The sequence below is a fragment of the Scleropages formosus genome, chromosome 3 (assembly GCF_900964775.1).
Source record: "Scleropages formosus chromosome 3, fSclFor1.1, whole genome shotgun sequence".
Lineage (NCBI taxonomy): Eukaryota > Metazoa > Chordata > Actinopteri > Osteoglossiformes > Osteoglossidae > Scleropages > Scleropages formosus.
Genome location: NC_041808.1, coordinates 8,442,040 through 8,460,485, shown reverse-complemented (window position 1 = coordinate 8,460,485; position 18,446 = coordinate 8,442,040). Strand labels below are relative to the sequence as shown.

The window sequence follows — 18,446 nt, the reverse complement described above, 5'->3', positions numbered from 1 at the left end:
AGACACCCGACATCTATGATGGAGACTCACGCAGAACGTGTGTACGGTCCACTGCGGCGGGAAACGGACACCGTGTCCCTACGGGAATGAAGATTTAATCTGTGTAATCTGATCTTCCGGAAGGGGAAAATAGCCAAGTGTACATCTTAAGAATTTGGACTCAGTGAAACCGTCAGACAAACGTTACTGCGAAAGATGTCCAAGCGTAGTACAAGATACAGCTGCGTATGACCATCGCCTTGGTCTCGAAAAAGCGAGGCTGCAATTCAAGCTGGTTGCTGGAACAGGAGCTCTGTAACGTGACTGAGGAAGGAAAGACACCTTCCTCTGGGCACATGGATTCTGCTCATTAGCTCATCGGGCCACATACCTTTCCAGATAGAACACGTTCGCAGGCTGTTTCATAAGGAGAAACCAATTACAGCTGATGATCGAGCATCTGGTCTTCGAGGCACAGTGTTGTTTACGAAGAATTGCCATTTTGTACATCAAAACACAGTTATTTTCTTTCTAGTGGCTTGTGAAAATACCGTGGCGCAGCGCCATGGGCTCAGATGGGGCAAAGAAGAATGGGGAGGCAGAGTTCATCACAAATGGTTTATTGGAAAACCAGCACCAGGGAAATAATGCTCTTAGTCCAAGGATGTGGTTTTCTCTAGGACTTGCACTTACAACCAACCTTCCCATTCTGTCTAGCACCCCAGCCTCTCATCTCATACACTGCGAAACACGGTCACCCCATCATTTTCCCCCGACGTGCCCCCTGTGGTTACACACGTTATTTACAGATTTCCCAGAATGCAACTATTTACACAAAACCAATAACGCGGGTCATCACAATACATTTTTTATACATTGTGGCTATGATTCAGTACAGTTGGGTTTTTTCCCATTATGTGGTCATCTTACTTCCACAGTGTGTGAAATGAGTAGATATGAGAACATCAGCGGTCTTTGCTGTGTATTATATCAGTCAGTGGCACCTTTTTAAAAGGAACAGGTAAGTCTCTGTGCAGCATTCAGACCATCTGCAAGCTGGCGTAAGAAGAGCTGGACAAAAACACAGTTAAAACATTGCAGTTGTGATGTTTATAAACAGTAAAGAGACTTATTTTCAGTGCTTCTTTGTGTTTCCTCTCGTGAGTGTTTGCAGTGCAGTTGTATCGTAAATACCTCACTTAACTCGGACGGCTGTTGTAAGTGTCCCTCAACAACTGTTTAAAATGAAAAAAAAAGTGATTAAAACCAATTAAAATGATAAAATGCGCACTGTACCCCACACCTGTTGCAGAAAATGAGCTTTTTACTGTCAGTGTTTTTAATTTAAAAAAGGAAATCGGCAATTAGCAGCAAAGCACTTCTTTAAAATCAGAACTATAGTTTAAAACACCAGCTGTGTTTTAATTACTTCGACTAGGGTGAAATGCATTTCTTAAAAAAATATATATATAAATAGGACAAAAAAGATCATGAAAGAGTCTTTGAAAAGACAGCTTTCCTTTCTTAATATGGGATTTTTCAAATGGAAAAAGCCATATTGTTTTTTGAACGACCATTCAATCCAAGTTTATCAAATAAAAAGTCATACTGCTGAGTCCCTACACTGGACTACTGCACAAGTTACCGATGACAAATGAAAATATAACATTAAAAGACAGCATAGAAATATTTAAATACAAATATAAAATATGCTTTTGCCATCCTTATATTTCAGTTAAGTTTATGTGATTTTTTTTCATCTGGGAACATTTTTTTCAATATAAAAAAATGGTAATATGATCTCCCAACAGCAATTCATCAGGATGTGTGATATCATGGGAAAAAAAATTATTCCCATTATGTAAGGAATGGATGCATTCAATACAGCCCATTTTCGCATGGAAAGGTCAGGATAACCCAAATATCCACATGAGTTTTTTTTTTTACCGATTCTAGACTCCTTCGGTGTGGAAATCGCTCAGCAACCTCTAACTCTATCTCTCTATACATTTTCAACCTTTTACTTTGTTGGGAGAATTTTGCAGAGATTAATCAGTTTATCCAGATAACTGAGCAAACAACAGTTTGGGTGGCCCAGTTGGAAAATGACATGTTTGCCAGTTTCTTTAGAAAAGTACTAGAGTAACTTCAGTAACCTCTTTGTGAAATACTCCCAGACCCAGTGAAAAAGCTTGACGAGACTCAATGATTTGCTATCGACTCTTTGGCAGGTAGGAGACCAAGCCACGTGCCCATCTCCCAGACTGTTGGCTGCACCTGGGAAGTGCTGCCCTCACTCATTGCGTTTAATTAATTCACCGTTATGCAAAAAAAGTGCTAAAAGAAGAAACATTTCCCATTGTATCTTATGAGAAAAACAAAGAGTGAGTGAAACTCGAAAGCCTCATAGCAGCTGTGTATACAAAGAGTGAGGAAGGGTGGGCGGCATGGGTGAGTCCATACTGCTGAGAGTCCCCATGTTTGTGTCCTGAATACTTCCCTCCACACTCTTCGCAGAGCGCTCAGCTGGAGGCTGTTATGACAAAACAGTTCTTGTGAAATGGTAACATGAATAGTACAATGTACTAAGCGTGAAACACAAACTGAAAAAGTGAGGGACCCCTGTGCATGCGATTTTATTCTAGAGAATAGCTAAAAAAAAAAAAAAAAAAGTTTAATGGGAACAAGAAATCTTGGTTTTTGGCAAACTGACTTTTTCCCCAGTTGATTTATTCTGAAACACACACACACACACATTTTCTGAACCGCTTGTCCCATACAGGGTCGCGGGGAACCGGAGCCAAACCCGGTAACATAGGGCGTAAGGCTGGAGGGGGAGGGGACACACCCAGGACGGGACGCCAGTCCGTCGCAAGGCACCCCAAGTGGGACTCGAACCCCAGACCCACTGGAGAGCAGGACCCGGTCCAACCCACTGCGCCACCACACCCCCTAGTTATTCTGAAACATTAACAGTAAAACTTTTAGAACGATTTTGCTTTTAAATATACTGTCCGAAAACAAAAATAAAGCTTACAGTCAGCACTGCCAAGAATGTTTTGTAAGGGATGGTTTGAAAAAACTGGAAGGAAATCCATGCCTATGCCAATATCTGTCCACCGCTACCCAAAATGCTAAACCAAGACACATAAATATAACAGGTTTTTATTCATTTACGTGTACATTTGTTCATGTAGCAGACTCTTTTCTGCAAAGTGACATACAGTATAATTCAGAGTAAGCAAAAGGGCATTTCACTGCAGACATACAGTTGGATACAGACACGTGATTATCAAGACATCGCTTGTTTGTCTGGAATTGCCAGCAGTTATGAAAGACAGATAGCGTTCAGGATCAACACAAAGCCAGAGGACTTTTGGGCAGCCACAGGGAGTCAGTACACAGAGAGGAAGAGGGGTCATACGTGGGAATGCTTTGTCAGGTCAGATACAACATGCACCACGGTATTCTGTATCAGCTGGAGAGTCTTGATGGGAGGGGCTGAAAGATCCCACAGGAGGGAGTTGTAGGAGTCCAAGTGGGAAATCACCATGGCCTGCACCAGCAGCTATGTGGAGTGTGTTGTGACTCAAGGGTGGATCCTGCAGATGTTATGTAGAAGGTATCTGCAGGATAGGGTTATGACTTTGACATGCTTGGAGAAGCAGAGGCTTGAGTCAATTGTTGCTCTCAAGCTCTTGACTGGTGTGAGGATGAGATGAGAGAGTTATTCAGTTTGATGGAGAGCTTTTGACAGATTGAAGGGTCAACAGGCAGATGGGGGATCTCAGTCTCGGAAAGGTAGGGTGGTGGGTTGTGCTTGGTCATCCAGGTAGATATGCAAGAAAGGCAAGCTGCAATGCATGATGATATATCTGTCAGTTTGGGGAAAAGGGAGGAAGAGGTGGGTATCATCAGCACAGCAGTGATATGAGAAATGGTGAGCAGCAATGGCAGCCAGGGGAAGAAGTGCATGTGGAAAGGAGTAATGGGCTGAGTACCAAGCCCTGTGAAACACTAGTTGAGAGAGACAGAGAGGGAACCATGGCAAGCCACCTGGTAAGACCTACTTTATGGGTCAGCCTGAAACTATTTACACACACACACAGGCTGAAGTTGCTTCTGCTGGACAGGATCCCAGTCCATCACAAGACACCTCAAGCAGGACTTGAACCCCAGACCCACCAGAGAGCAGGTACAGACCAAACCCACTATGACACCATGAAATCCACACGCGTGCGCACACACGCGCACGCACACTGTCTGAACCGCTTGTCCCATACAGGGTACCGGGGAGCCGGAGCTTAACCCCGCAACAGTCCGTCCCAAGGTACTCCAAGCGGCACTCGAACCCCGGACCCACCGGAGAGCAGGACCCGGTCCAACCCACTGCACCACTGCACCACCGCACCCGCCCCAAAGACAAGCAGTTCAGATAAATTCATGATGCTAAATTGGCTATTGTGTGTGTGTGTGTGTGTGTGTGTGTGTCTACCCTCCAACAGACTCCAATAGCCCTGCAAGCAGTGATTCTGAGATAGGCTCCAGACCCCTGCAACTCTGACCAGGAGAAATGGTCACCAAATGAAGTTTTACGAAAAAAGTGAATGCCCATGAAACAAAAATCCAGGTGCAAATGGGTGGTTGTTTTTTTCACTTGATGAAGCACTTCACTGAGCCTCACATGAAGCTAAAGAGGATTTATGGTCCTAGTCCTCCCTCTCCTGGTCTGCTAGCTAATACTGTCACTAGGAGGAGGGTCGGGTCTTGGTGCTCAGCGCAGTAGGGCCATCTGCTGCCCGTTCTGGAACAGCTTCTCACAGCTCCTGCTGCAAGCTCTCAATGTCAGACTGAAATCCGCTGCCGCTGCGACATCCCAGCTCCAAGGCTTGGGGGAAGGAGGGACTGATGTTCTCGCCTCATTCGCAGCTCACACCGAGGTCTTGTTACAGGCTGCTCACTGCGGGGAGAAAAGGCACGGTCATGCCATCTTCTCTGTGGCTACCCAACAACTCTGTCTGCACAAAAAGGTTTGCAAGATGCCAGAAGAACAGTCAGTCGAGTCATGTGAAAAGGTCTCTTACATAGGGACTCTCACCATCATGTCGAGAAGGACAGGTTGAGGCAGGGCATCGTCTTAGTTTATACTTACTCTCAAAGTCCTTGAACCCCGAGTTAATAATGAAGCCCTTTCTGAGGTTATCATCCCCAAATCACTGGTGTGCATGACCATATTTGGACATTATTGTACATTTATGTTTAAAATACCTTCAGTCTTACTGCAAGACCCTTAAAGTCTCAGCAAGGACATCATGATTGATTCTTCCTACAGCTCCATGTTAGGATTTTTAGCACAATCCTGGATGTATTGATTAAAAAAAAGCCAAAGCACACACACTTTCAGAACCGCTTGTCCCATACGGGGTCACGGAGCCAACCCGGTAACACAGGGCATAAGGCCAGTGGGGGAGGGGACACACGTCCGTTGCAAGGCACCCCAAGCAGGACTCAAACCCCAGACCCACCGGAGAGCAGGACCGTGGTCCAACCCACTGCGCCACCGCACCCCCTAAAGCCAAAGCAGATTCTTCATTTGGAGGTGGTGGCAAGTTTGGATAGGTCCTGCTCTCTGGTGGGTCTGGAGTTCGAGTCCCGCTTGGGGTGCCTTGTGACGGACTGGCGTACCGTCCTGGGTGTGTCCCCTCCCCCTCCAGCCTTACACCCTGTATTGCCAGGGTAGGCTCTGACTTGCTGTGACCCCGCTTGGGAGCAGCAGCTTCAGCCGATTTGTGTGTGAGATTCTTCAGTGTGTGTTTCCCTCTAGAAATCTGTCCTGACAGGTAAAATGAGGTCTGGACAGGTGAAAGTTCAGCAAATCCTTCCAACCACTAAAATCACAGTCACTATATAAAGACAATAGTGCAGTTTTTTCAATATTTTCTTTAAAGAATATGGAGGTACAACCAAGAGCTAGTCCTTCTTTTATGGATACACACATTTTCAGAACCGCTTGTCCCATACGGGGTCACGGGGAACTGGAGCCTACCCGGTAACACAGGGCGTAAGGCCGGAGGGGGAGGGGACACACCCAGGACGGGACGCCAGTCCATCACAAGGCACCCCAAACAGGACTCAAACCCCAGACCCACCAGAGAGCGAGACCCGGCCAAACCCGCTGCATCACCGCGCCCCCCCCTTATCAAAAAACAGATTTTTGTAATTTTGTAATTGTAATCATTAGGAGCTACAGCCAGGTGAAGAGCTCAGTTCCAGAGGTGACCTCCTCCTCAACGCAGGTGGAGTAATTCCCAGCCACATTTGAGGAAAGAAAAGCACACAGTCTTTTTCGCAAGAAAGCAAGGCAAACTGTGTGGGTGACCTCACGCCGCCAGTCACATCGACCTCTCGATTTTTCACCACCAGCACAGTTCCCTAACATCGGGCCATATTATTCAGTGCTCTTGAACAGGCACCTGTTTCCCACGCAGGAGAAATTGATTTGTGAAGTTGCACATTTTGCTACACTCAGCTGAACTGACAAACACAATTAATGTAGTTCAAGGACAGTACATACCGTACATGTGCTTAATTGCCTATAATAAATGAGAAAATAAAAATGCAGCAAATACTTGTTACGGTATTCATACGATTACTGAAATACAATAAACTGTGAGTCAGTTAAGCAGCCTATGAACTCAAAATACAAGCTGGTGCTGCACTCACCTGTCCTGCAGACCCCACCGGCAATGCCTTTACCTGTTAAAACATACCTCAGTGAGAATGTAGATGAACTTGTTCTATGAACACAAAGACAAAGGCGAAGATCAAATTCTCACCGACATCCACCACTTTGTGAAGCCAGTTCATCACTGGGGAAAGAGCAGAACGTACGTCCAGTTTATTACAATAAACCGGAAGACATATTACAACAAACAGGAAGACATTAAAAATGAAGTGTACTCACCTTGGGTTGACACTAGGAAAAAAAAAAAAAAGAAAAAAATAATTAATACAATGAAGTTTCACTTCGTTGTCTTGTTTATTAAGCAGAATTTTAACTCACATCTTAAATGCTCATTAACAATGGTTTCTTCTGCAATTTTGGCTGAAAAGAGAACGAGAACAAGGGCTTCATCCAGGTGGACTTGAGGACATGGTAAAGGCAGGTACAGCGCACCTAGCTTGACAAACCTGTTCATCTACTGAACTCACCGAGATTCTGGTCAGTCGCCTTTCTGGAGGGCTTTAGGATCTCAGTTGGATCTGTAACAGACATGTTCAGCCCCCAGTGTGACTGACAGCAAAGCAACCGTGTCCATCACACTGGTCTTGGATGCTCAAGGAAAACTCTAACCTCAGTTTTCCCTGCCACATTAACCGCTCAGCTCCTCACCCCATCAACTCTCTTTCCCGTTGCTGCTTTACGTGTCGGATTTTCGTCCTTTAACGGCAGGCTTACGGATGATGAGCACGGCGGTTTAGAACGGGAATTGCAGAGGGATGCAGGAGAGAAGGATAATGTGAACTTACCTGAAAGAAAGACAGGAAACAGCGCTTTACACTTCATTTATCTCACAAAGACACCTTCCGCATGCATTGAACGGTCAAGGAGAGCACGGCGGAAACGGAACCCACCGAGAGCTTTCTTCAGCTTCCGCACCCCACTTGGTGCTTTGCTCCTGGTCTTCGACGATTTGCTTCCCTTGCGTTTTCCATCTGGAACGAGAAGAGATTCTCTGTGCCCTGCAGCCCAGCCTGGCGTCCGTGGTGTAAACGAAGCATATGAGTAAAACACCTGAGTTTCCCACCTGTGAGACTGAGCAGCAGAAACACAACCAGCAGCAACAGGATGAACGCTCGCATGGTGCGCATCACGAGCAGAAACGGGGAGTCGAACCCAACCTCGGCAGGAGACGGGCTGCTCCCTGTCCCTTTATACCGCAGCCTCGCCCAGAGCTGCCCTCGCAGGCTGTAATCAGGGCGGCTAAGGAGCAGCTTCCACTCTGCCATTAGCCACCATGGAGAAACAACATCTCAGGCTGTATCCATAAGAGCTGCAATCTGGTCTCGAACCCCAGTGTCGACCCGGGGCGACTCCTCAAAGCCTCATTCGGATTCTTCCGGTCATATCCGCGTCATCACATCAACGAGGAGGAGGAGGTGCAGAACGAGCAGTTTGAAAGCACATCATTGTCTTCATCTAACTTCATGTTCGCAGTCCCATAAGCAGAAATGTGACCCTGTGCCTCAGTGTAGAGCAGAAGGAAGGCTGCTGGTGGGGACTGGTGCACGAGACGATCAGAAGAGGGTAATAACGGCTCACGGCGCCAGCGTAAGAGACGGGTGATCATCATGAGCAAAGGTACCATTTCAAAGAATCAGTAGTGTCATTTCCACGGCATAATTGTCCATAACAACCGTGACTGATAACCTGGTTTGTAGTGATCATGAGAAAAGCCGAGCCTGACTTCAGGCAGGAGGGCAACAGAAAGTGTCATTGCTAATGGACGAGGAGGGATTGGACCAGAGGTCTCCGCATGGTTCAGAACATCGCGCAAATTCTCGCTCTTGAAAGTGAACGCATGAACGCCGCTCAGTCAGCATTACAATTATTTTTATTTCCTGGCCTGACATCTTTGTCCGAGACTGCTCGCGATGACAGGATAAATAGGTTACGCCCGCGTTATAACAGTGTGAGTAGCAAGGTGGCATTCACATGACCCATCTTGGCAAAATCAACAGTACAAACATCACACAACCTACCAACAAAATCAGGCCAATAAATTTAAACTAGAAAAATTACAAAGAGGAAACTGCTCTGGACGAGCGGTTTCAGAGAGCGTGTGTGTGGGGAAGCAAGTGGTTTAACTGTTAAAGCTGTTGCCATGAAACTGAAGCCCCAGGTTCAAATCCCACTTCCTGTTGTAGCACCCTTGGTCAAAGTACTTATCCTAAATTGATACAGTAAAAATTACCATGCTGTATAAATGGGGAGAGGGGTGCAGTGGGTTGGACCAGGTTCTGCTCTCCAGTGGGTCTGGAGTTTGAGTCCTGCTTGGGGTGCCTTGCAATGGACTAGCATCCTGTCCTGGGTGTGTCCCCTCCCCCTCCAGCCTTACGCCCTGTGTTGCTGGGTTAGGCTCTGGCTCCCCATGACCCTGTGTGTGTGTGTGTGTGGTGAGTCTGGGGTTCGAGTCCTGCTTGGGCTGTGCGGTGGCTTCATGCCTCCCCTAACGTGCAGAGGAAGGACCTGGCAACCCATCTCTATTCCTCTCTTGACTTCCCTTGAAAACCACACGAGTGGTCGCTATGGGTCAGGTCTGACTCGGCATGCATGCATATACTGTATATAAATGAGTAAATTAGTTTAAGTAGCTTAGTGCGCAAAATCCACATCGTAAATCACATCGGAGAAAACAAATAATAATAAGGTGCGGGGTGTTTGATCCCGCAAGGTTAAATAGAAGATAATTTATCCAAAATGAGGTCACTGAGACAGAGCTGCAAGAAAATGAAACGAATATAGGCATTGCGAGCACAGTCGATATGGGAAGCTCTACGAGGTCTATGAATGCACCTGTGGAACAAATGTAAAGTGCTCTCAGCACTGAGCCCTGATGCATACCAGTGTAGAACTTCAAGGGAGAAGTGAGTCCACCATGGTGCCTGCTGCCCTCAGGTCACAGACAAAAAGGAGTTGAAAGTGGTAAACTATTTAAACTAAGGAGAGTTCGAAGAGAACATTGACAGATGTGGATGAAGTTGCTCAAACCGAGGTGAAAGCATTTCTGAGAGTTCAGCAAGGTAACTTGACACTGAAGTGAAATGAGATTTAGTGTTGAGCCATTGTGTATGTTCTAATATACTGTAAATGGGAGAATGGGAACTGGGCAGTGGTGCTCAGTATCAGCAAAAGTGAACAGACACTAAAATGTGAAATCAGCAAAGGGCCCAGTGTTCAGTAGGGGGAAAAAAAAGTTGGAGTGTCAAGCAAAATACTTATCTTCACACTGCTGTGGGGTTGTGCAAGTTGGCTTAAGGCCCTCATTGATTGATGTATGATGAGGGAGTGGGTTTACTCATGTTCTGAAGACACTCATTAGCTGGTAGGTGCAGTAACTGACTGAAGGCCCTTATTTGCTGGGCCACAAACTTAAAGCACTTTGCTCTGCAGTGCTGCTCTTCTCCAGAAAGACTTACAATGCTGAACTACTTATTCACCCCTTTATACAAGTGGGTAATTTTCACCAGCACACATCTACTCAAAGGTAGTACACCCCAAAGTGAGATTCAAACCTGTAACCTTTGTGGCCAAAGAGATCAGCTCCCCCTCCCAACAGTGAAACATTCATATTAACTCTCCGAACACAACCACTCCAACACTTCTTTAATTTCATATAAATCTCCACATTTTGACAATTTAGTGTCATTATGGTTCTGTGGACATGCTCATCACATTCAAACTTCTCCCTGGTCAGAAGTATCCAATTGGATCATGGCACGTCTTCGCCGTTTGAATGCCGTGAAGCTCAAGCTTATCACCAGCATGGGGCAGAGGTTTGTAAAGGCGCAAGTGCACGTCCTCCTCTCCACCCACATGGACCTGTAGGAAAGCAAAATGAGTGTGTCTGCTAACACATGCATTGATGAGCCCATGGATTTTTAAAAGTTTTGACATTTGTGCATGTTAACAATAGTCCACACACATTTTAATCAATATTTTTTTCTGTGCACCTTGACCCTATGATAAGCCATAGCCCTTCCTACTTTGACTCAGCCTGTTGCTTTTTTCTTAGACTTTTGAAATGTTTAGTGCCTGGTTAAATTATACCATAGACAGTATTAAATCAATCCTGTTGGTTGGGAGTACTGACCCTTACCACGTACTTCTACCGGTCTCCCAGAATGGACCCCCAAGGGAACTTCCACACACTGAATGTAATCTGTGCTCCTGATCAAGCTTATTAATCACACCCCTTGCCTAAAAATTCATTGACAAACTGAATATTGCACAGACTCCAGCAGCAAAAATTAAGTTCATTCAAGTTTTGCACCACATTTCAACAGGAGTATTATTTCATGCCTGGCATCCCGTCCTGGGTGTGTCCCCTCCCCCTCCAGCCTTACGCCCTGTGTTGCTGGGTTAGGCTCCAGCTCCCCGCAACCCCGTACGGAGAAGAGGTTTCAGACGATATATATTATTTCATGCTGCCATTCCCTTAAGTGGTTTTTTTTTCCCCTTTTAAACTTAACCACAACTTTTGCTCCCGGTGCAAGCGGCACACCCTGACACACCTTGACGAAATAGTTGGTCCCAGCCACGACTTGCGAGGTGAACTTCTTCGCTCTGAAGACGGAGAACTCCCTGCCAGCCTTTTGCTCTGCAGATTTCTTCACCTGGGAGGAGGAAAAGCAGAGCTGAGGCCATGAGGAGCCCCTACACCTCAGGTGACTACAGCCATGTACCCCAGGGGTGAAGACACGAACAGACAGAAATTGATGGGCGGACAAAGAGCAGCTAGAGATGCACAGACAGACTCGGAACCTGGTTTTACAGAAACCCTGGTTTCCTCCTCGGCAGCTGCAGCTATCATCCGCAGCACTTGAGCGAACGAAAGCCCCGCCGCGGACGCGCCAGGCAGCACGTGATCACGTGATCGCGATTCCCCAAAGCCGCGGTGACCAGCGCAACACGAGGCAGTGACTCACGGGCGCTCGCCGCTGGCTCAGCGCGCGTGACAGCAGCACTTTCGTCTGCGAAGCATTCATATCATGAAAAACTATGGGCAGTTATTAAACATAATACTTGTTACCAGCAAACTGGTTTAAAAAAAAAAAAAACTCCATCTGACTGCAGCAACATTTGCTTTATTCACTTGCCAGACGCTTTTCTCCAAGCGACTAACAGTCTAACAAATGGACATCCATCCCACACACCTTATTCACCAAGGTAACTTACACTGCTAGATACTACTTACTGGGTCACTCAGCCATACATCAGTGGAACACACACACACTCTCTCTGTCACGCGCACGCCATGCATGGGGGAATCTGAACAACATGTTTTTTGGAATGTGGGAGGAAACCGGAGCACTCCGAGTAAAACTGTGCCACCGTGCCGCCTCAGTACTAAACAGCGACAAGTGTAAATACATTAGAAATCCTTCAAGGGAATATATTTAAAGCCTGAGTGACATGTAGTTTGCTGCACTTCGTGTGGTAATTCGTTGACAGAATTCCCGAAATAATTAATCGCTTTTTAAAAAATCTACCCCCGGGTGTGAGAATGCCCCCCTGCGGCCGGGCAGTAGTAGGATCTCACCTCATCGCACATCTTTTGCACCTCAGGCGTGGCGTCCTGCACAGCGCCGGTCCCTCCGCACATCATAGCCATATTGTTCGTAGAGTAAGGTGTTATCTTACATGTAACGCTGAAAAGCACGCACTGTACAAAGGTGCCACACACCCACTTCCGTATTTATGTGCTGAGAATCACGTGACTCATGTCACATTTCGACTGAACCATCTTTGCTAATTTAAATATGCATACATTATATCGCTTATGTCACAGCCGACATAACTAAACATGTAACTAACGTAGCTTAACATTTTACAACTTCGTATTCGATAATGAGTACGTCTGTAATAGATTGCAAACAGAAATATGTGTTTAATAAAAAAATATCCAGAAGCGTCCCCTCCCCGGAAACCGGAATGGATCGTTCCGAGGCGAATTCAGTGATTTCTCATCGCTGACCCGCTGCACCAATAACATTTCGGACTTTGTCATCAGCGCTGAGTATTAAAACCCCGCGTTTCTCCTCGTGTTACAGAGGCGTTTGTCCCTCTAAATCCAGTTTTACTATATTTCCTTTAAAAAAAGTCTCTAAATCCATTATTTCTACTGAAATTATGAGAATTAAAACACCAAACACAATTAGGTAAAGCACAATAAAAACTTTTATCTATGTTTACATAATTTTTCTTTAGTTATGCGGTATGCAGTAGTTTGTAAGTTTGTCACATAACACTGTATTACAAAATAGCTCAAGGAAATATGATACAGGTTTAAGTTTTCAATTTGCAGGAACCTGAAAAACCTCACACAACATTTGTCTTTTAATGCTTTTCCCCCTAATGTCTCTAGAAATCAGACGCTGTATTAAAGTATATTTCAAAACACAAGATAAAAAAAATTTAAAGTTTGCAGGATTGTAGTTGTTTGAATACAGACAGTTTGAATATGAATATTTGAGTGTGAACATATGTGTGTGATGTCAGAACCTATGTCAGTTAGTGTGTGTCCCCAAGAGCTCATATGTTGGACAGCAAGAGCCACCAGTCCTGCTCTGGCTGGACACAGTGAGTGGATTCAGTCATGGGACATGGTGAGCGAATAGTGACTGGACTCCATGAGCGGGTTCACGTCGTTCACCCGTCTCCTCAGGGACCTCACGGTGACTCGCTGCGATGCATTAAACAAGTGCTGCTGCTCTATTCGGAAAGGATGTTGAAGTAGTCTGCTCTGTCCTCCTGCCCCTGGTCTTCGTCCTTGCTCGTCTGTGTGGCCTGGGTGGGTTGTGCCTTGGGAGCCGGGTTCGATGACGTCCTTTGGAGAAAAGACTGGTGTTTGTGTGGAAATCCTGCAGGATGGACGACCACATGGACGGGGTTGCGGATGCTGCTTCTCCGCCTCTGTAGAGAAATCCATCCAGTCGGTGAGAGCACTGCTGGACGAGCACTGAGTCCTCATTGTGTATGATTATTGAACAGTTACAAGGACATACAGGGCAGTCCGGGAACAGAGCACTGACAATGGAACAATTAGGCCTACAATAAATCACTAATAACTGAATATTGACAGTGGAACATGCTGGCTCTAAATTTCCCAGAGAATGGATGAGTGACCCAGCGTAAGTAGTGTGTCTAGCAGTGTAAGTCACCTTGGTGAATAAGGTGTGTGGGCTAGTAACACTGCATAGAGTTCATTTGAAGCTGCTTTTGAGAAAAGCATCTGCTAAGTAAATAAATGTAATGTAGATAAGTGTCAGCTAAATACAACACATTATTCACTGTATGTTTCTTTTAAAAAAAAGCACCTACTAAATGAATAAATATACACACACACACACACATTTTCATAACCGCTTGTCCCAGACGGGGTCGCGGGGAACCGGAGCCTACCCGGTAACACAGGGCGTAAGGCCGGAGGGGGAGGGGACACACCCAGGACGGGACGCCAGTCTGTCGCAAGGCACCCCAAGCGGGACTCGAACCCCAGACCCACTGGAGAGCAGGACCCGGTCCAACCCACTGCGCCACCGCGCCCCCCCTTGAATAAATATAATGAATGTGAATGAATAACACACACACACAAACACACACACACACACATTGTCTGAACCGTTAATCCCAGACGGGGGTGCGGGGAGCCGGAGCCTAACCCGGCAGCACAGGGCGATGGGCTGGAGGGGGAGGGGACACATCTGGGATGGGACGCCAGACCGTTGCAAGGCACCCCAAGCGGGACTCAAACCCCAGACCCCCCGGAGAGCAGGTCCCGGTCCAACCCACTGCGCCACCACACCCCCCCCAGGTGAATGAATAAATGTAAAGTAAAACATCCACACAGCACTGCAATGTAACACATGCTCTATAGATGTATGATAACTGTCAACACGCTTTAAAGTCACCAGTCTCCTTGAAGCACATGTCTCTGGAGTGTGGGAAAAAGCCCACGCAAATAAGGAGAGAATATGCAAATTCCGTACCGACTGAGCCAGATTGAACACACCCTAGGTGCTGTGAGACACCAGCGCTATTTGCTGGTTCACTGTGTCACTGTGAGGAACAGAGACAAAGCACTTCTTGTTCTCCTTGGGAACTTATCCAATGAAACCTTGCATTTTTTCAGTTTCTGCATGCACATGTAGTGACATGCAAACAAATACACACATAAACACATATGGGAAAATGACACAGGATGTCACGTAAGTCAGTCTATCTATCTATCTATCTATCTATCGTACACACATTGTCAATATCATTAAATTATATAAAGTTTCCATATAGTTTTTGACTGTAGATCTATCTTCGTTGGCTTGCTGTTTGGGATTATAACAAATCGAGCACTCTTGTGATGGCATACAACACAGTCAAATGATTTACACCCCGATACCTACAAGACCTGATCACTCCATACAGACGAGCAGCAGTACTGTGCTCCTCCACCTCCAGCTGCTTGGTGGTTCCATTCACAAGGATCCAAAATCTAAAAACCTCAAATTCAGTCCGGATGAATGAAGGTTTCAGATCTCTCTCTTTTACAGCCGTTTCTCTCTTGATCTCCTGACAGCCACATAAATGTGTCCAACACCAGTTGCTAAGATTATTTATGTATTTGCTATTTTAATGTTACGTCTATAGGCTGGTTACTCTGATCTATACGCCAGTTTGACCGATAGAGTCTGTGTCAAATGTAGTGAATGTGATATAAGATAAATGCAAATACATGTTTTCCTGCAGTCGCGGTTGCAGTGGGGTCCGTCCCTTTCCCAAAGACAAAGCGTGGGGTGATGCAGTGTGCCTTGGCCAAAATAATGAGTCACACCGACAGAAGAAATGTATCTTCATTGTAGTAACGGTCTGTGGAGCCACATCCATTCAGATATTGCTCAATAAGGCTCCCGAGACGAACAGGCACCCATGACCACACATGTGACAGAGATGCACACATAGGTTTGTTCACATGTTGTTTTTGGGTCTTTGCTTTCATAATTCTGCTCCAAGCTCAAAACAATGAAAAGTGATTTAAAAACTGGAGTAATTTAGAAAAATGTTTTGCTTTCAGTGCCTTTTGGTCAGTGTTCGCTACCGGGGAAGATTTACTACACGTATGCAGACACGCAGACGCAGGCGTGTGCAACAGAGTCACGGTGAGAAGGTGGATGAGACAGGGACAACATGGACGGGAGGGACGACGTGTCACCTGGCGGAGAACAACAGCCACAATTGCGATCAGCAACAACAGCCCACCGATGACTCCACCGACGACGAAGGCGGTCACCATGGGAACGGAGGAGGCATGGGCTGAAAGAGAGGGTTGATTCAGCAGTGGGAGTAGAGGTCCCTTTGAAAGAAGAACATGTCGGTGGGGGTGGAGCAACATACCTTGAGGCGTGCCGATCTGCAGGTGCACCTGGCCCTTCAGGTTCCCGTAGGGGAAGGTGGCCAGGGTGCAACAGTAGGTACCAGTGTCGTTGCTGCTGGTCATCAATTTGAACCCATGCACGGTCATCTCGGAGATGCGCCCTTTGTAGTCATCACTCACCACTGATCCAGAAGTTATGTGGAACACCAGAATTTTGTATCCTTCACACCTCGTCCATTCCACCTGGCTGATGTTTCCCTCTCCATCTAGTTCACACCGGAGGGTGGCTGGAGCTCCAGCCACGACGGTCAGGTTCCCAGATGTGATCACCCTTACTGCGAGGGATGCTGTTACGGAGAAGCAGTGGTGGTCCCCACAGGTTTATGACCAACTCATACATCATATCAGCAAGAACCTCTTTATAGCTTTCTCTCCAGCTCCTTGTACACAATCATCTCGCCACCATCTGGTGTTCCTCCGTGTTCTACACGAAGCAGCGTGTATTCGCACACAGATCAGCTCAGACACTGCACACTCGGCTCAAACACTTACTCAAACACCCTCCACACACACACACACACACACACACACGCACACTCCCATGATGACGAGGAGAGCATTTTGGAATTTGGTGTGAGATGCTGCTGCTCTCAGACCCGTGACTCTTACCTGTACACCAAAGCAGACACAGCAGCGCCACCAGGCTCCGGTTCAGGTGTAGGACCAGCGCTCCTGGATAGGGACATCCTGCTATCATGATGTGGCATCCAACACTGAAGTGTGAGGGACCTGCTGTGCGCAGAACACACAGGAAACGGTTACACATACGTACTTCAGTGCATTTGCGCACGCGCGCGCACACACACACAAACACACAAACAATGTCTGGAAACAACGCTTAAAGGGAGAGTACTGCTACGTTCTTCTTGTCACTTTGCAAAAGTACCTATGTAACCTGGGCAAAAAAAATGTCTCGCACACATGATTCTGCTAAAAAATAGTTAATGGTCAAATTGAAGCTCCTGTTTTTTTGAGGGGAAGTGACTCATATCCACACACTAACATATAATATTCTTGCATAACTTTGTGCCGAGGAACACGTGGCCTGTGAAAGCAGAAATGTTTGAGTTCCGGATATCTGGTGAGAAGGGTCGTGCGGAACCACGCAGAAGCAGCCGAGAGTGTCAGCCGCAGCACACAGGCATGCAAATCTGCGCATCTGGACTTGGTATCCGTCTCATTACTGCAAGTGTCTCGCTTTTACTCTTTCATACACATACTACCTCCCCATAGTTGCCTGCCTCACCCACTGAAAAGCTGAGCGTCGACACACAGATCTACTCACAGTCCAGCCAAATAAGCTGCAGCTGCTCTTTATGACCTTTGTGGTCCAAAACACAGCTCTTCTCCGTCTTCCTAACAAAAAGCCTCTAAATTTGAGCTCATTTCCATGTCTGATCAACCCAACAGTTGTTCAACCCAACAGTTATTCAACATCACCAGGCTGTGGCAAAGTGCTGAATGTATGAGCCCAACTGAGCTGGGACAGCTGTGCTTGTCTCACTCTCCCGAGCTGCCAAATTTACAGCTCCATATACAGCTGATATATATATGAAAACGCAGAGGGAAGGAACGATCAGGGTCCATAAACATTAATCCTAAGAGGAATACATTTGAATTTTTTTAAACTCTCAGTGAGTCACATAAAGCTCTAGAATTGGGTGTCTATCATGAAGCAACTTTCACAACTTAATCCTCTTCATCCGTGGTGTCGGTGGCTTTGCCTTTGTTCAAACTTGGTCGTCCATCAAATACTCCATCCTGACTAGAATTTTCAGGTTTACACTCTTTCTAAGCCAAAATTGATTGACTGATCGCAACTGATTGCTCTTCCCTCTGCCTTCGTATCATCTTTAAATTATTGCAGCAATTGACTGGAGGCATCAGTATTGCAATGAATATATTTTCACACCTGTGACTCTGCGTAAACCACGGTATGTCTGTGGTAACAGGCGACGGTGGGGCAGTCCTACAAGATGCGGCTCTTAGCAACGCACCAGGCCTGTGCCCCCCGGGGACGAGAAGCCACATCCTGTAAGCTCAGCTTCCTGACTCAAAACTTGCTGGGTTGAACTGAGGTCCAGAAGACTGGTCTACAGGTCTGTGTCTCGTCTGACACACTTTGCCGATACAGAGCAATACGCTGTGGTCGGAAGTTCGAGTGGGGACAGGAAGCAGCGCATGTGAAAGAGGTCAGTGTTTTACAGGCCTGCTACAATTCTGTTAGCTAACAGCGATCGGAGCGCTTTGCAGGCA

The 18,446-nt window shown here is 46.4% G+C and overlaps 2 protein-coding genes across 2 annotated transcripts; both read right to left on the bottom strand.

The window, feature by feature from the left end:
• Positions 1 to 10,349: 10,349 nt before the first annotated feature.
• Positions 10,350 to 12,419, bottom strand: LOC108923721 (cystatin-B-like). Its single transcript, XM_018734669.2, has 3 exons — positions 12,303 to 12,419; positions 11,275 to 11,376; positions 10,350 to 10,582 (listed from the first exon to the last, which is right to left on the bottom strand). Exons 1-3 carry the CDS (start codon positions 12,372 to 12,374, stop codon positions 10,454 to 10,456), a joined length of 303 nt encoding a protein of 100 aa, XP_018590185.2. The 5' UTR covers positions 12,375 to 12,419; the 3' UTR covers positions 10,350 to 10,453.
• A 560-nt stretch (positions 12,420 to 12,979) lies between these two features.
• LOC108923781 (nectin-4-like) lies at positions 12,980 to 17,111 on the bottom strand. The gene is made up of 4 exons (XM_018734736.2): positions 16,800 to 17,111; positions 16,151 to 16,477; positions 15,969 to 16,069; positions 12,980 to 13,675 (listed from the first exon to the last, which is right to left on the bottom strand). The coding sequence occupies exons 1-4, from the start codon at positions 16,954 to 16,956 to the stop codon at positions 13,475 to 13,477; spliced, it is 786 nt and encodes a 261-aa protein (XP_018590252.2). The 5' UTR covers positions 16,957 to 17,111; the 3' UTR covers positions 12,980 to 13,474.
• Positions 17,112 to 18,446: the final 1,335 nt, after the last annotated feature.